This window comes from Pezoporus occidentalis, unplaced genomic scaffold (assembly GCF_034315485.1).
Source record: "Pezoporus occidentalis ecotype Australia unplaced genomic scaffold, CSIRO_AGI_Poc_V1 ctg38, whole genome shotgun sequence".
Classification (NCBI taxonomy): domain Eukaryota; kingdom Metazoa; phylum Chordata; class Aves; order Psittaciformes; family Psittacidae; genus Pezoporus; species Pezoporus occidentalis.
The window spans coordinates 2,785,432-2,804,340 of NW_026915702.1; the positions used below are offsets into that span (position 1 = coordinate 2,785,432).

The window sequence follows — 18,909 nt, forward strand, 5'->3', positions numbered from 1 at the left end:
ATATTCTTTCCAAAATGAAGCATACACTTCTCTCCCATTTTTTTAATTTTGTTTAAGTATGCAATCTTCTTTAAAAGCTGAATAGAAACAATCATCAAATAAATATATGCTTCTTTTAACATCTTTTTATCTAACAACTGAGTGCCAGTTTGTTAGATGAGTTCCATGCTGCTTATGTACAGTATAGAGAAAAATGGTTCCTCTCTCCAAAAAAGCATTACTATGGGCTTTAATTGCTGCCTCTGTATTTAGTAAAGTTAATATATGTATTTCTGTTTGCATCCATATGTTCCATTCATATCAACATGCTCCTTTAGGAGCACGCATTGGTATAGGTGTGCTCAAACTTGAAGGGGCTGTAGTACAAACAAAGAAAGGTCAGTTAATTTCCTGCAGAGCCTTCCCCCTTTGGAACATGCTGAAGCCTGTTATTGGCAAAACATTTACTCTATCGTTGCCGATGAGAAAGCGTCAGCCACAGGAGCCTAGTAGCATGAAAAAGTTTTGGGTTGAACTGAAGATTTGCTACTTTTGGTAGTGTTTATATATTGAGTTAGAAGCTGAGGTGCCAAAACCCCCTAAATATTGTAAGTATGTAATTTTGAGCTATATTTGTTTTAACTTTAATGATATAGTGCTAAATATAGAATTTTTTACTTTCCTGACTGACTTTTGGATCTGATGATCACTAGGAAGCAAAATAGGGCTTTTTTTTTTTTTTTTTTCCCCTTTGATTTATATTGATTTATCAGAACTCACTAGGGACTGTAAGACAAGAAAATTAAGATAAGGTTAAAGAAAAGGTTAAGCGTAGCATCAAAGCCTTTTTCACATGTAAAAAGGTTTTATGTTTTTTAAAATCTCAGCTGCATACCCTGTACATAATAATCACTATAATTAAGTGATTGTCTCCCCTTCAAAAAAAGTTGAAAATGACACAGAGGAATGATAAATCGTTAATTAATGATATGCTGTTCTGTTTCACTTCTGATTACACCTCCTGCTGGGCGCAACTGGTCTATTTGCTTCTAATCTCTGCTGTGAATTCATTCAATTCCATGCTTTTCCACTGTCACATTTTCACTTTTCCTGACTTTCATGACTACCATATGGTACAGAGCCACTGTAGATTTAGTTGACAATTTCATGGTATCAGTGTTCTGGGAAAAAAAGATGCCAGTGATATCCAATAGACATGCTTGGATCTGGTTGTTCCACCATGGAAATACCTAAAATTGCCATGAACATAATAAACTTGTTCCTAAAGCGTGTTTCAAAATGAGGCCATGGTAGAATTCATCATGACCATGAAAAATTTATTACCTTAGCTGAAAGAGTTATTTTATCCTCAGACATGGTTTTGTTTTTTTTTTTTCCACAGGAGACCCATTTAAGATGGGTAGCTCGAAAACAGTAGTTGGAAGGAATAATACTTTTTACTTCCATGTTGAAAGTATAGGGTAGGGTATCTTATTTCAAATACAGGTGTAAAAGGGCACAGTCCTGAAAAGTGCATTTTTCATGTTTTGAAGTCAGAGTAGTTTTATGGACAATCTCTACAGCAATGCCAGAAAGATGTGTGCTTTTATCCCTGGTTGTTTTCTGTAGGTTCGATTACTATGTACTTATTCTCCCTACCAGGTGGCAGGTACTTAACTTTGTTCAGTCCTTTGACTTTAGACTGTCTCCTCCATTATACTTCTAGCTGGCTGAGGAGAGGGACACTAGGACTTTAATATTATGAGTTTCATCTCCAGCTAGGCTATATATGTGCCATTTATGGGCAGAGTATCAGAGGTCAATTTTTAATTCACTTGTCTGCTGTGATATGCGTAGGGTCAAAGTAGCAGGGAATGATCTCATTTATTCTCCCTTAGCTGTTGCCCTTTGGCAGTATCACAGTTAAAAAGGTGGCCAAAGGAGAAAGGCATGTTCTGTCTTTTCCTATAGAAGATAATGATCTGCTTGCTTAGGTTAAAAAAAAAAAAAAAAAAAAGAAAAAGAAAATAAACAAAACCCCACCAAACGACAGTTTCTATATGAAAAGTTGAAGGGACTTGAGGACTTTCTGAACCAAGAGTGAATGAGCTGGACTCTCCAGTTCCAAACACAGTCACAAAAACCCAGTAGGAACCTCTGGAGGTCTCCAGTCTAAACTCCTTTTCAAAACAGGACAACTTCACAGTTAGGTAGGTTTTTGGGGTGCTGCATGCTACTGTCTGCCAGGGACAGGTATATAGGCAGTCACTGTTCAAACCTAAGAATCCAAAGATATTTTTGAGACGTGCCTGTACTAACAGCTCATTGGAGAGGTTGCAGTTAAACTCTGCAGTGAGAAAGTGGGTCTAATAATGTATTTTCAATAACAATGCATTGCATTATTGCTTTGTAATTTTCTCATTATCCCTATTAGTGTAATATAAACATAGGACTGACAGCTTTCTCTGACTTGCCATGACTGGAAAATTGAGAAATGTTACTTACAATTATGTCCTCCCACAGATGGAGAGCTGTACTCTGGCACAGCGGCAGACTTCATGGGCAGGGACTTTGCCATTTTCCGTACTCTGGGGCATCATCATCCAATCAGAACAGAGCAGCATGACTCCCGGTGGCTAAATGGTATGTAAAATGTACATTTATCTGACTGCATTCGTCTAGCCATTAAAGACTAGCACACATCTTCCTTCCAGCCACATCTGTGACATATACACCCCTCTTTTATTAGGAGCAGGATTTTGTCTTAAACCGTTTAAACTAATCAAAAGTGATATAAGTGATTTATAAAGAAGCTTTTTTTTTTTAATTACATTGAGATTTGTGGAGTGTGATTAAATTTAAAACATACACAGGCACTCTGGTTAATGCTGTCATGCTACAGGAACAGATTGGTGTAGGGTGCAAGTTTGACAGAAGCTTGAGGCTTGTTCAGGCATCAGTCACATGTCAACACAAAGTAGCTACAGAGCCTTGGGCAGGACCGTGCCTTGTACAGGCTTTAATTTTTGACTAGATTGAGTCAAAAACACTGGCCACCAAAGTCAAGAAGAAAATGAATCAGCAGAGCTTCATGAGCAGGCCAAAGCTGTCAATAGTTTGTAACAAGTGAAAGGAGTTGTGGGCATTCCGAACTATTGGGTTTCAAAATATTCAGTAGTTTACAAGAAAAAATAGGTTATGTTTTCCTATTGATATTACTAAATAGGCCTGTAGTTCTTTGTTTGCGTGTATGGAGAGAGAAGGATAATGTCGGAGAAAATATAGTTTTGGCTTCATGTACCAGAATTCTTTAAGATGCATCTGTGTACTCTGTCCAAGTTCTACTGAAGTCAAAGTTCCAATTGTTTAAATGGAATTACACTTGGCTTTAGCTATACAAGGATATGTGCACTTTGGAAATGAGATTTCATCATTTGGAATACTGACATTCAATTTAAGTAAGCCAGCAATACTAAATGTAGTTACTTTGCGTTAATTTGGATTTTACTTTTTGAAGAGTTATCTAGCCACTTTTACTGTACATGCGGCTTGCATCTGCACTCCTGTTTTTAGTCTCATATACTTTCCACTCCTAGCCACATTATTTATGTCTGTGCTGAGGTCCTCATTTTCTTATGCGGTTTTGCAATTTAGTGCAAAGTGTTCCCAGAATTTTTTAATGTAAAAGAGCAGAATATGTTTTAACAACACAGTTTCTTGTTAGCTATAGTCAGGAATTTCTAGTATCATACTGGTTATAATATTACCTATATATACAACTCATAACAAAACCAATCTCTGACTCATTATTAAAACCACAAAGTTCTTTTGCAGGTAGGATTAACAACTGTCTATATGGCATATGCATTGGGTATAAGTATCAAACAAATGTGTATGTGACAAATTGTATGAATCTTTATTTTAATAAGGCAAGCTGTATGAATCATCTGCAAGAACAGATTCAGGTATATCACACTTCAGTTTTACAGTCTGTGCTTGCCCAGTAATCCAGAAATATTGTTAATTGGCTTATTTTATTATAATAGAAAAGATTTCTGGACTTCAGGAGACAGGAAAGTGCAGGAGTCAGAGACATATCAGTCTATCCTGGTACCTGGTAGAGTATAATTTGTTGAAGATAACATAACACCAACTTTTGTTATGATAGTCATGACGTAACGTCCAATCACGCAAGCAAAATCTGCTTTTGTGCAGTAGATATGCACAATGACAGCTGAGTCAGGAGGATTTATGCAGTGGGAAAGCACAGCCATTGTCCAGAGCCCCTGTACTTCATCGCTGAAAATGTGTCATTCCTTTGTGGATTCAGTTATCAGTCTTTCAGCACTAAATGTGAGAACTGCTTTTCCCAAATTAGCACTAAGGTTACATCTGACAGGGTGCAGAAACCACAACTGCTTTTTGCTCAAGATGGGAAGAAGACAGTTTCACATAATGAGCTGACAAACCTCAAGCTTTCTAGAACTTAAGTATTGTCCATAAAAGTAGAACAGCAGTATTTATCATAGCACATGGTGAAAATGTTTTTCAATTCTTAGTGTAGTTCTTACACTATGTGCCTGTATGGTAAGTTTCATGATAACTTAAAAAAAAAAAAAAAGTAAGAATCAAACTGAGGCCTTTAGAAATGATTCTTGTCTATAATTTAATAGAGAATGATCCTTAAGTACATCTTTTAAATCTCTCTATTGCAACTTAATGAGTTTACCTTCCTAATATGGAAAGGTTGTCTTAAACTCTGCACTATAATTTTCCTGTTAAAGGATCTAAGCCATTACTGTAAATTTCCCAGTGATAAGATCCTGGCAGCCTTTCCACACAGTACTTTTAATTTCAGCATCTAACAGGGAAATCCAAAAATGATAATTGTTTCAGTGTGAAACTCTGCAGACATGACAGTCCTTTGATTTTATTGTTTTCTTTTGTCATTTGTCTCTTTTAAATATAATTATAAAAGAAAGAAGCTTTGTGTTTGGATGTATTTAAAATTTATATACTTTTAATGAAACAAGCTCTCACTGAAGAATGAGGTGTACTCTGCTGTCTTAAAGATCTGTATAAACTGGTTTTGAACCGTAAGTTTGCAGACCTTTTACAATTCTTATTAAAGAAAGACATAGATTGCTATGTAGTGGTGGGTTTGCTTTTCTTGTTGCTTTCTAAGGTGTTCTTAGCCTCAAGTTAAAAATTGCTGTTCTAATGGACGTAAACTGAAAGCTGTATAGGAGCAGTAGTTCTGATCAAACTTACAAAGAGAAATCCTCATACCCATGGAGTTTAATAGCTAGGCGGTGAGGCATCCAGTTGTAAGTCTTTGCTAATGTTTACTTCATACTAAGACTAAGGTCAGAGATGACAGGGTGCAGAGAACACAGCTGTTTGGTACCAAAAATGGGAAGGAGAAGACAGTTACACATGAAGAGCTTACAAACGTTTCCCAGAATTTAAATATCATCCTGAACTGGCTTAAGAGAAGGACAACATTGCACAGAGAGATTAAGTTTTTTGGATTTAAGTATGAACACAGAGTTCCTACAAAAATCACACAGTCACTTTTTGGAGATGCTCCAACTTCTGTAAGGAGTTAAATGTTGCTGGGAAGAGGGCTTTGAAGTGTGCCCAACCCAAGGGAAGGTGCTGACCAGCAGCTCTTAAAGACTTCTTAAGTCTTTTAAAGATATTAAATACTCACAGGCTTTAAAGACATTTCATTTTGTATAAATAATTAAACAGTCACCAAGCCAAATAAAGCAAGTGAGACTGATTCTATAGCCATGCAGTTGGGGCATTCATCTAGAAGGTAGGGAACCATATATCACTCACTGTAGCAGTGTATATTTAATTATTGATACAGAGTTGGCCAGATGTGACATAGAGGCATTTGCAAAAAACATAGTAAAATGATTTGGCTCTCTGGGGTCATTTTGGATACAAAAAGCTGCAGTTCAGCGCCCCAGACTGAATTGTGCACTTTATCATAAGCCATTTACATGCTCATGTTGGACATTATTGGCTCCTCTGGTAAGTGCATGGAGTTTCTCTGTACAAAAAGCTTTGACAGTCTTAGCTGGTCCCACTGAGGGTCAAGAATAGTTTTGAACTCTCAGAAAAAAAATAATCCTGAAACAGAAAAAACATCTCCTGGCCAACTTTACTATAAACGAGCAATGGATTTGATGTTACATGTATGTTTTCCAGAATCTTGCCCATAGGCAAAACTGTTTCCCTTTAAATGTACCATTGCCTCTTATAGTGTAGAGCCATCAGAAGCTAGTGTTATTTCAAGAAAGTGTAGATCAGGTCCTGCTTCTATGAACTGCTTCAGCAATAAAAAAGATGAGTAGGAGGCCTGAGCAGGTCAGAACAGCTTACCCTGGTACCAGGGAGCTCCCTGGTGAGCTACACACAGTGTTTGCTGTACACCATCCATGGCAGCATTTATGCAAGGGCTGAGGGCATGACTGGAGGCAAGGAGGCAGAAATGGCAGTGCAGTGTACAAAAGCGAATGCTAAGCAATGAAAAAGCAATGTACTGAAGGCAGCTTTTGAGCTGAAGGTTAGGGGAGTGGAAGGAAAGCTTGGAGCCACTCTCATGTTCCCTGACTTGAGCACAGGGGATCTGGCCTTAAATTGTTAGCATTTTGCAAAATGAATAACCATAAACATTTATTTTAAAAGCAAAACACAGTTGGGCTGCAGATTTGAAAGGAAATGAAATCACAGAAGCTGCATTAAGATAGTATTATGAATGTGGTTTGCACCCCAGAAAAATGAGGGCATACTGGCCTCGCTCACCCTCTTTACTAGACCTGGGGTTAAAAGAGACTGTCAGTCTGGATTTCCACCCTTGCCTTGGAATTTCCTTGTTTTTTATGGGTTTAAACCAGCTCTATGATATTATTTTAGCATACTTTCCATGGCTTAGTTTTTAAAGTGGGGTAGTGGCTGTACTTAGTCCCCTGGGGTTATTGTCCTTGGTAATCTTTACTTTACGGTTACATAAACAGTTGAGAGTTATAGAAGCTGAGCGACTGTTCAATAAAAAAGAAAATGGCCTCTTAAATTTCACAGGCTCCAAGGCAGGAAACATGGACTTGATACTCTCCTGGCATTCATACAGAACTTTAGCAGTCACTTTGTTTCCGCTGATGGCAATTTGTAGGATGTCCCAGCACTGGCAACATACACACATAATTTTAAATATATATGTATTGCACAGTAGAAAAAAAGTATGGCAAGAGAAAGACAAGAGTGCAGCTACTTTATAGGATTTTTACCTTTCTAATCAAATGTATTAAATGTGTTAAAAATATATTTAGAAATGAATACTGTTCTCTTGCAGCTATTCTTGCTGAGAGTTTGTGTGCTCATTTGCAGCATCCTTGAATCTGTGGCTTGTCTTTGTTCACCTACACCAAACCCTTTTCCCACTGATACCCCTCTCTTCATTGTCCCTCTTCTTTGGCCATTTCCTTCTCCCAGAATGCCTTCCTAGTTTCCTACTTTCCAGCTCACCTCTTACTCATTCCCAATCCAAATATACAGAAGGTACTTAAATATATGCCACCAAAGGTAAGCAGATGGAAAATGGCTGAACTGCCAGTATTGACAGGACCCAATCATCCATTCATAAACTGCATCTAAGTTATTTTTTGAGAAAGGAAACAAATCTAATAAATTTCCAGAAAGAAAAGAGCTATTTAAATAAAGAATATATATTAAAAAAAAAAAAAGTGTATGAACTGCATATGAATATATGTAGGCTTCAAATTAGAAGTCTTAAACCATGGCGGGAATGAAATTAGAAAAAGCTGCCCAATAGAAATAAACAGTGAGTCAGCCTAGCTGGTTTTTGGGAGGAACTTAGATAACATCTATGTGTTGTCAGATAGCACACTTCTCTGACATGGCAAGGGACTACAGAGAGTAAACTAAATAGTCTCTCTTCCAGATCTGCATTCCCATAAATTTACAAAGGGCGTATTTAAATAACCTTACCAGTGCAAACAGTGAGAGGTGTTCTCTGGGTGTGTGAGTGTGTGTGTGTGTGGTTTTTGTTGTTCTTTTGGTGTTGTTTTTTTCCTGGCAAGAATCTCTTGCATTTAAAATATGCATTTCTATATTTGAACCAAATTAGTCAACTGATATCTCCTATCATGCAGGCTGTAGTGTGGACCAAGTTCTGCACTTTCCCACCACTGCTCATACAGTCATGAACAGCTCCAACCCTTACAGGAACAAAACACATCCATATATGCAAGTCTCATTTCTCACTCAGTTTACCCTCCCACCTCCATTCCCATTATCTCTATTGCTAAGAATAGTAATAACTAATTTCATAGTGATAAATTCCATGTGTGACAAATGCTAATGTCACCTAACACAGTGCTAGGAAGTACTCAGAAACTATGGTGACAGTGGCATAATAATGTGAACAGAATGACATATAGACTCAATTTACAAGTTGTGTTTTTTTTTTCTCAAGTCTGTAAATCCAAATTTGAGAGATTAAATATGAATTTTAATTGCTCTTATTGCAATCTAACAAGTCTTTTCTCTGCATGCTTTTGTATTACTTGACATTTATACTTTCATAATCCTGAAATGTCTACAACTCAAGAAGCCATAGATCCAGCTGAATACTTGATCAGAAAATACTCATGTATTTGAACCATTTGCCTCATCTGCTCCCTGTATCTTTATACAAAATAAGAGGAGCACTTGATTCAGAAATCAAAGATCAAGCAGCAATTAGAGAATGTGTTTTACAGTTCCTCTAGAGGTGAGGAAGATCACAAAGATAGTGGGCAAAGACAACCAGAAAAATCCTAGTCTTCCATCTTTCTAGGAAATAGACCTCTCTCCTTCTCTCATGCTGTCTCCCTCACCTCTTCCCTCAGACTAGGATTAGGGTTTTTTTTTTTTTCATTAAATTTTAGTGCTGCGGATAAGATTTTGTTGCTTTTTGGCATGATATTTTAGCCAAAAGATAAGCTTTGAGGCTGGAGTGAAAAAAGTGAGTAGGAAAGATGAAGTGGAAGAGGACATTCCCCTGGTTTGACTGCACGTTTTGAAGACTTCCTGACACTCTAGAGAATATGACCTGGGGCAAAAAGATTTGCATCAATAAACATATCAGTCTGAGCTATAGCCACAATTTGGGAAAGTTAGGATACAAATTAGTCCAGGAGCACCTGACTAAGGATATGTGTATATTACATGGTTAACCGTGGACTCGTTTATGGGGTTTAGCTTGGTCAGCCTTATTATGCACACCAAAAACTAATAGCTGGCAGTGTAAATTAGAAGCCATGCTTAGTTCCAATTCATACCGTAACTTTATCGAGCATGTAAGATCAAAAATAATGGGGAAGCTCAGTGCTTTGTGCATTGTTTCCAATGGAAACCAGAGAAGTTTGTCTGCTGCACATAATACATTTTTTAGGAAAGAAGTTCATAGGTCTCAAAACAAGCACTGTGGAATGTGACCCCAGTCCCAAACAGAGCAATGCATAGTCTCTCTCTAGAGACTTGGAAGTGGTTGCCAGCTTGAGTAACTGTGCTCACTCATGTACACTGAATTGATCTATTGGTGATGTGCCTTAGAACTGCTAAATTTTAGGGGGTTTATTTCAGTGGTGAACATGGTATCAGGTCAACAACCCAGTAAATCCTGGTGAGGCTTGTGTCAGAGTGAGACCTGAGAGTATAGCTCTTCCTATCACCTATGCTCTAACTTTGCTGGGAAAGAAACTGGATGAAAGAGCCAGAACAAGCTCTGGCTAGATGCTAGATGTGGATAAATCAGTACATCTGCCTGTGGAGGGCAAATCTTGGATCAAATTTGATAACCCAGGTGAGGTGCTTTTTAAAGATACAGATTTAGATAAACTTATCTAAACCCTTCTTACATTGAATAATAAACACCAGCGACTGTCTGACTGTCAGTAGTACCAGTGATATTCTGTGTTCTCTAGAAAGCTTTTCTTTCTTTTTTATTAATTTTTCTTAAATGAGGATTGTTTGTTTGTATGTGCTTAATTCAATGGTTAACTTGTACAGCTGGCAGTGGGCAGGTCTGTTCACATCAAGAAGGTGACAAACTCAGTATCTAACTCAAGCAGTGGTACCTGTGGTAATAATCTCTACTAGAAAGCTGTGTACCTTCCAGTTAATATATGATTAAAAAGACCTTTTCTATCTATACATATATATAAAAATATATGCATATTACTTATTATTATTATGCATGCAACAGTTCATAGGAAGCCTCTCCTCTTGCCCTGGAGATGAATTTCATTAGGGAAAAAAAGTAATTTTTATGGGAAAGCTGTAGTATTCAGGTTCTAAAATTGCACTTTGCTTTGGTTTTGGTGTAGACCCCACTTTAAATTACATTACCTGGGTTTCTTTGTAATTATTATTTTTACAAAGATCCAAATCAGCTTAAGGAAAAGTTCAGATTAGGTGGCAAGATGCCAAAGACAAGGCCTATGTGTTATAGGCCTTGCAAACTCAAGTAGATTTCCCACAGTCTCCAAGATCTCTATGAGGGCTCATCACAGCTATGATGCTTGGAAAACAGTGACTTTTAGCTCCAAAATTGTGCTTCCTTTCCTATTCACAAAAGTAACCAGTTTTTCAAGAAAAGTTAAACAGAAATCTGCTTGTAGGGAATCACACAGTGGAATACTAATTGATTTAAACAAAGCAGGAATGGGTCTGTTATAGCCTCATTCACTGAGGTATGACATACTTTGATTTTTTTTTATGTTCTTGTGTTGTGTTTTTTTTTCTTCTCCTTCTGCTCTAGCCATCAATTTAATGAGTGTTGACCCTGTCAATACCAATTTCCTTTTCTCAGGCCACCATGTTCAGAGTTTGGTGGGCATTCAATAGAGATTTACTGTTGACTGGGTAATTTGAGTTCATGTGTGTGGTGAAAAATTAGTGAGGAGAATTACGCAGAAAAGTGGATGCCATGACAATGCATGTCACCATGGTGTGACCAGCTCTGCTGACATAGGTTTCAAAAGCTCTCCCCCTGTGAAAATGGGGCCTGTTTGCAAATTAATTAGTTTCTGGCAGCAGCTTGATTGTTGACCCAAAGTTTGTAGAGTGGAAAAACAATCAGATTAGTGTGTTCAATATAAAGGCCCAGCGCAGCACTCAAGTGCAGTTTGCCAAACTGTTGAAGCCGTGAATAGAGTGAAACAAATTCTTTTTTGAGAAGCCAAGGCAAAGGTTAAGTGTGATGTGACTAGAGCACGCTGGCCGCGGGGCAGTGGAGGGAGAATTAGAGGTTTCAGCCCCACAAAACCAGAGAGTGCTGAGACAGTTGCATTGAATTTAATGAAATTCACAGCTTCAGACGCAAAAGTGTTTGGCAATGTTTTAGTCTGTGTTAAAGGGAGAAATAAGATGGCTTTGTTTTAAGAAGTTTTCTTTGTACAGCCATGTGGGACACCAGGGACTGAGCCTCTAAAGGGTATTAGAGACACTTCCTGAGCCTTCACACTGTTTCTAAGCACCTGCAGTCTTTGAGGTTTGTACCAGTTCCTCCCCCTCCCCACAACACACTAACTCCCTTTATCCAAGCCTCCCATTCAGCACCTCCAACATTTGGGCAGGTTTCTTTTTAAATAGTGCTGGTGCTGTGACTCATGAGCAAACATATTAGAAATCAACCCTTGGAAATAGACAGACTAGCTAAAACTTGTTATTCAGGTAGTGAGACATTAGACAGTAAAAAATACCACAGGCCAGATCTTTAGCTGGTAATAAATGAGAGTATCCCAAATACAGCCAAGAAAGATCTACTCACTGATTTTTACTCACTGCAGTATTTGTTTCATTAATGCACTTTATTTCTTCAGTGGCTGTTTTTAATATAAGTTTTTTATATATTTTTTAAAAAATGATTATTTTCCTAGTATGACAAATAGAAAGAAGGAAAATGACAACAAATGTGGAGGAGACTGTGTTTGTGGGCAGTTGAGGTAGTCTTCTCTTGAACCACTGTTCCGCTTAGTCTTGTTGGTCTGGATCACAGTATCTGACAGAAACAGAGGAATAGGAAGACACAGCTGCTGAGCTGAAAATGTGAAGGCCTCCATCACCAAACAGCCAGCACCCCATCAAATAACTGACATGTTCAACACACCCAGCAGAGTTAATGATGTGAGGATACAGCCCCTTAGTCTGCTCCTACCTCTTTCCCCTGGCTCCATAAAATTACAACTGTTAGTCGGCAACATATGCAAACTTTGTGATTTGTTCTTTGTAATGGGGCTGAACTTAACCCCCTTTACACTAACATTCCTGAACCGTGAATTGCTTGTCCCAAAAGGCATTCGGTGTTCCTTGCAATTAACACAACTGATTGCTCAAAGCCGGCACCTGATGTGGCACTTAGCCAGCTGGAAACATAATTGGCTCCTTAGATGGAGAAATATCCACTTCAGAGTGGAGTTTGTGATGATGGAATTATTAGTTCAAAATAAGCCAGGTATGTGAATGCTTGGTCTATACATTAAAATCTTAGCTAGCGCAAGAAACAGTTGAATTAAGCTGCAGACTCAAAGGCTCCCTTTCTCTCTGTCCCGTAACTTCCCCTTTTCTTTGTTCATGAGATTGTGTAAAATTCATTGAATGCTTGTAAGGCTAAGCAATTGCTTTTGTTCTTTGGGTTATTTAATTACAAATCTCAGTAGATGACAGGTACTCTGCACTAAAGGAAGACATCACATTTGCACAGTTACAGAATCCCAACACAAATGTGTGTGGCAAATCAGTGACTGCAGATTTATTCATGCCCTCTGGGACCTGCACTGCCTTTTCAGCTTAGCATGCAATGTGATTTAAATTACAGCTTGTGCAGAGCTGTGCCTTGGGATTACACTCCATGTTTTCAACTGTTTATAGTTCAGTGAGCTTTAACCTCTGTGATTCTGAAAATTAAATAATGTCACAGCTGATATCAAACTGATGGCTGGTACTAGGTTGCTAAATACTGTCTTGTATTAAAAGCCTATTTTTACTACAAAGTGGAAACCTCAATGTGTTTAAAACATTGATAACACAATCAGGTAGTTCAAGAGCACAACTCAAAAATCACATTATCAAAGAATTGCAAAGCTAATATTCTCCATTCTCATATAAGATTCTCAAATATAAGCTCTATTGTCAAGGATATATTCCATCTTCTGTATTTAGTAGAGTTATGGCTGTTGACTTTACTGGAGCTGGACTGGGCCTAATGTAATACTTTGTGATTCAGTAGACACAAAGAGTGTGTAAAGAAATCTAGATAGAACAGCTGTTGCATAAAAAGTCAGATTTATTAAATTCCTTGCAGATTTTATAATTTCATTATTTCTGAAATACTATGATACACCAAATCTTTCATCTTGAAGGCCATTTTGTGCTGTGACTTTAGAACATCTTAATATTTCTGTAGCCTTTCAACAAAGGATAAGATAAAACATCTCATTATAAATCAGTATATTTAATATGGCATGTAATTTCCCAGCAGATTAGTTTTCATCTTTTGCAGTATTTTAATTTACACAAAAGCTTCTAGTGATTTTTCTTCATTTACTTTTCAACCCCATGTTTCCAGGATAGATACTGTTCCATTCTCACTTGAGTCATTTCACAGGGTTCCTCCATAGGCACCGCCAGGTAACACCTGCGAAACAAAAGGGTGAAACAATGTCATCATCAGCATCACTTAGACCATAGAGCCTTATTCATGACTATGGTGTAAGGGAGAGAGAACAGGATGAGAAATGAACAAATGGGAGAGACAAACGGATAACTCTTTTTCATTTGTAAAGGGTAGCATGTTTAACTAAGTAACAGAGAAAATAAAGTCCATATACCTTATTCACAGAGTTGCAGTTATCAGATATGATACACAGACTCCTCCCTTCTCCACCCAAAAGGAAATCCTAACAAATGGTTCCTCATTTCAGATCTTTACAAAGGATCTTGAACTTCCCATTTTGCTGCATTGCAAAGCGCTGCTTCTTCCCCTTGATCTCTGGAGCACCCTGCATTACTTATCTCAGACTTCAGTGCCTATCTTTTAGGTACCAAAGTGATGTCACAAGTATCCCATCCCTCACTATTCCATTGGATTCCATGGACTTAGATACATCTATTCTTGTTGAATAGCTGGCTGTTAGATTTGATTTTCTGAACATATAGATAGGTGCTTTTACATACCATTAAGTAAAAAAGTTAGAGGAAACGTCATGGTAGCATTTAAGATATGACAAAATATACGGGTTTTCACCAGCCAATAGTTGATAGTCAGAATCAGTGAATGCCTCAGGTGATGTGATAGTGTACAGATAAATACCTGTATTGCTTTTAAGAATCTCAATTTCTGTCTCAAAAGCAGTAGCATTGTCTGAAAGTTTCTATAGCCAAAAGACCCACCGAAGTAGAGAGTAAGCCACCAAAACTGAAGTGCTGGGTGATATGCCTTTCTTTAGCTCTTTTTCCTTCTATTCTCATACCCATATCACTGGTGGCTATAGGCTGAATGTTTCACATGTTAGGAAAGTGAGTTGTCATGTACTGTTGTCAGGGAAAATTCTCTCTTTCAAGGCAAGGGTTAAACTTTGGCTCTCTCTTGTACAACATCCAGCAGAATTTGATGTTTTGAGCACTTTAGGCTGCCACAGTTATGATAAGTAAATGAAGAGAAAACAGTTCCCTTTCTGATTGACCTTTTAAAGTGTCAGGCTGGCCTGTTCTGTTTTGTTTCGTTTTGGTTTGTTTTGTTGGATTCCTGGATTATGGAAAAGAGTATTTTTAACATATGTTTATATATATAAATTTCATTTCCTGCTGGTGGGTTTGTAAAGATATCTGTTCAGGTAAGTGAAGCAAGATTTGTAGGAAGATTTTATTAGATGAGCTGGTATAAGAAGAAACCAGATAGCCTTTCAGGATTAGAGCTTTTTTTACAGATGATCATTCAGAAAAACAGAAGAAAAGTTATTTTAAAGACTGGATTACATATTTTTCCCATTCATCCCACAGCTCTTATGAAAGAGTTGAAAGCATTCACTGATAATACATTATCTGTGAAAATGGCCATATATCTGAATATTGGTGTTTATTCATTCTTTTACTGCCGTTTGAGCAAAATTCAATACCTTTGTAAATACTAAAAAGTGTTCCACTGATGTCAGTGAGATTAATCATATTTCCTGACCTCTTTGAAAACATTTGACACACTGTAAAATCTGACAGTCATGGGGCACAGCTCTCTTCATTTACCTACCCCTGTGGTCTCTGTTTCCTATTCTCCTCTTTCTCTAAAGGAACTTCCACTAAAGGCAAAAAAATCTCCATGAGAGGGAAATGTGCAAAACCTTCCTATGAGATATGTTACATGGATTGCTGAGACATCAGCTTTTTTCACAAGATTGTGTGAATGGATTGTCATTACTAATACTCGGTTCTGCTCCATATTTGACATACTGTCATCTTTAATTCTTTTTTTTTTTTTTTTTGCCAGTCCTGTCACTAGAAGGCATTCTTTACAAAGAAGTTCCACAGTTTCCCATTTATTACAGGACCTATATTCTTTAATACATTTCATTCTTTTATGACTTTTTAAGTACTTTTGCCTAAACTTTTTGTCAGTTCCTCTCCCTGCTGTTTATGTATCACAAGCAAATTCCTCCCTCACTGCTTTTAAAAAATGCTAAAGTAAGTCTGATTCATTGTTACTCCAAGAAGGTTTTCATTCTTAAACATCATGATAATTATTCTGAAATGCTGTCAATTAATAAAAAAGGAGGGTTTGCTTGTGCAGAATTAAAGTACATAGCAATTAAATAGAGTTTGAAAAGAATAACCTTCTGACAGAACAGTACAAAAGGTGATGTTGAAAGAGTTTTCTGTCTGAAGCAACTGCATGATTTTCATCACACCTGTGCTGTGAAATATTTTCTTTTTTTGTTTCACATCATTAATAAACTAGTACCTTCAGTTGGGTACAAACCCTATTAATACCTTATGTTGAATGAAGCAAAATTAAGTCGGAGTCGCATATTACATTCACATGAATACTGAGTGAGGTTGCCATAACTGATGCTATCACACTGAAAACCTTGGGTTGTGCTTAGGGGTTTTGCGTCCTCTTACAGATGCCTTACTGCATTTCATGTTGCTGTGCTGCACTGACAGATCAGTTAAAAGCAGTCATTCACCCAGCCCTTTCTTCAGTCTTTGCTGCCATCCCTAATTCATCTTACTTTAATGGATTTTGTGTCAAGCTGCTTTACACTAGCTGTAAAAGTTAATTATAACAACAAAACCTTTTTCATAGTTTGACAAAATTACCTCAGTTTCATGGCCAGATCTAAAGGATTTAACTAAGAAATTAAATTACAGGAGATTGGATAGGTTAGGAAATTGCTACAGAGTGTTTTCTGCTAGATCACTGCTTGGGAACAGGCTGGGGCTGATGATCATTTCCTGATGAATGAACATCTCTCACTGAGATTTGATATGTTGGCAGAGCCCTGTCCAGTTTTTCAACAGGACATTGGGAGTAGATTGTTTTTACAACTACGCAACCCCTTTCACACACTTCAAATTGAACTCAACAGTACAAAATTCAGTATTTTTCTTCCTGTTTTCAGAGTAGATGTTTTTTGACACATATTTGTTCACATTGAAGGCAGAAAACGGTAATAATATGTGGACAAATGGTTCTGATGGAGACAGTGTTGTGCACTGCATGAAGCTGAGAGAGAAATCTTAAGTGTTTAGGTCTCAGGAGACATATGGAAACTGAAGACATATTTGTCAAGCCACTGTCCTTCAGTTTGGGATTTCATGCTTTTGCCAGTGGTACTGCTGAAGGCTGTCCCACTTTCTCTACAGAGGAATGTGTCTGCCTTGTTAGTCCCCAGCTATTCCTCACACTCTGCCAGGGATTTGTCTCCTGCAATGTGCTGTGTCAGGAGTTTGGCTGATGGTGTTTGCTGCAGCGTTCACTCTCTGCCCTCAGGACACTTTCTTGTACACTTGATTTGCAAGCTGTAGAGAGGGAGATTATTCCACCAAGACAAAATCACGCATCTCTCAGCATTCTAGAAGGCCCCAAAAAATCATATTAGTGGAAAAGAACAGGCTTGGTCTCTGAGTTTTCGGTCATCTACCACGAGCTGCTTGGGCATCCCCAGGGACTTGTGCTCTGCCTGTGAATCTTCAGAACTTACAAAAGGCAGGCTCTGATTGCCAAAAGTGTGTAACACCCCAAATCAGAAACATCTTCAGTGCCTCCATGCTCTACTTCCTCCCCTAATGCATCACTTCTTAACATAAAGACCTGTGATATTTAGTTTTTGTCACTCATCCAGAGTTCTGAAGATGTAGGTTACAGTTAAGGCACAGACTTTCCAGTGTTTTCATTTCCAAGCATCAATGTCAAAATTTCAGATAAATGACCCAGAGAGGGAGAAATAGGCTCTTAGCTGGAGCTGTCATTAGCTTTTGCTGCAGATAGGTTATGAAATGCAGAAAACTGAGATTAAAGTGTTTCTAAACAGAGACAATATGCTGTAAACTTTACTTTCTGGTTTGTGAAGGACACTAGTTTTCTTAGTTGCCCAATTATTCTCTCTGAGGGACAAGTAAATTAATTTAAAATTAATTGTGTTGATAGATATGCAACACCTTAAAACATAGTCAGCAATGGAAAAGAGGTGTTAATTTTGGTTGTTGTTCTGTAAAGAGATAATAATCACCTCTTTTAAATTAAATAGGGTGGATAGATCATCAGCATTGTTTTGTGAGAAATCTAATTTACATTGAGAATTAAGCTATAATTTTACTGAACTTTTCTTCACCATATAATTAGTCATTACAGGGAATCAAAACTATTGTTGTCTCTTTAGAACAAAGACTTCAGAAACTGATAATTGCATCAGAGATCAACATTGTTGTCCTTCTCCTTCCTGTGAGAGCTAAAATGTTCTTCACAAGAAATACTCAGAGACTTGCATACTTGTGTACTCATGCCTCCTAGGCAGAGGCCCAACTATAAATCAGCAGTTTGTTAAAAATAACCACCACTTAATTCAGATTTGACATCTCTCACAATGAGAATGATCCATAGGTGACACTATGTCAGAACACTGAAAAGCCACAAAGATTCTTATTGCTGTATATGTAAATATAGCACTGTGATGTAATTTACATTTGTAAAAGCATTGTGTGTCTTTTTTAATGTCTGCCTTTTTGCATGTTCTGTTACTGCTGCATCTGTGCATTGAAATGATGGAAGAGCAATCTGGTGATATTATTTTTAATCCTTTTACCCTTGCAAATCTGTAATCTCTTTATGTCACAACAAAATTCAGAACAAGCCACCACTTAAACATAACAGGTAGATTCTGAAGAGTTGTTCCCTTAGTTCTGAAAAGAGTTTTGAATCAGTTTGAATGTATGCAATTGCAATTGCAAGAAGCCTTAGCTAAACTTTCAACTTGTTAGCCCATATTGTAATCTGAGTACATTACCAAAATTGCCTTTACTAGTCTTTGAAAAAATAAAAAACACTCAAGATATGACTTCTAAGGAGAAACTGTCATAGCTAACACATTATTCAAAGATCATCATTCCTCAGCATCTGTCTGGTTTGATTCAAAGATAAACTGCATGATAAATATCATCAGCCTATAAAACTCTTTCTGTTGAGAATTTCCATTGCAACATCAATGAGTGACCATGGGGCTTCTTATCTTGCAATAGCTGCTCACATCTCAATCACACATGACCTATGCGCCACACTCCTCTGCCTATCTACAGTTTTGAAAACAGTGACTATATCACATCCATGCTCTGTGGTCTGTCTCTGGTACTACTATCCATGTCAGC

The 18,909-nt window shown here is 37.5% G+C and overlaps 1 protein-coding gene across 3 annotated transcripts in view; it reads left to right on the forward strand.

Annotated features, from left to right (window-relative positions):
- SEMA3A (semaphorin 3A) overlaps positions 1–18,909 on the forward strand; it is a 170,464-nt gene that overhangs the window by 106,505 nt on the left and 45,050 nt on the right. For all 3 annotated transcript variants that reach the window (XM_062631972.1, XM_062631971.1, XM_062631973.1), the window contains one exon: positions 2,503–2,622. In XM_062631972.1, the coding sequence (XP_062487956.1) occupies positions 2,503–2,622 (120 nt within the window). The remainder of the gene's footprint in view (positions 1–2,502; positions 2,623–18,909) is intronic.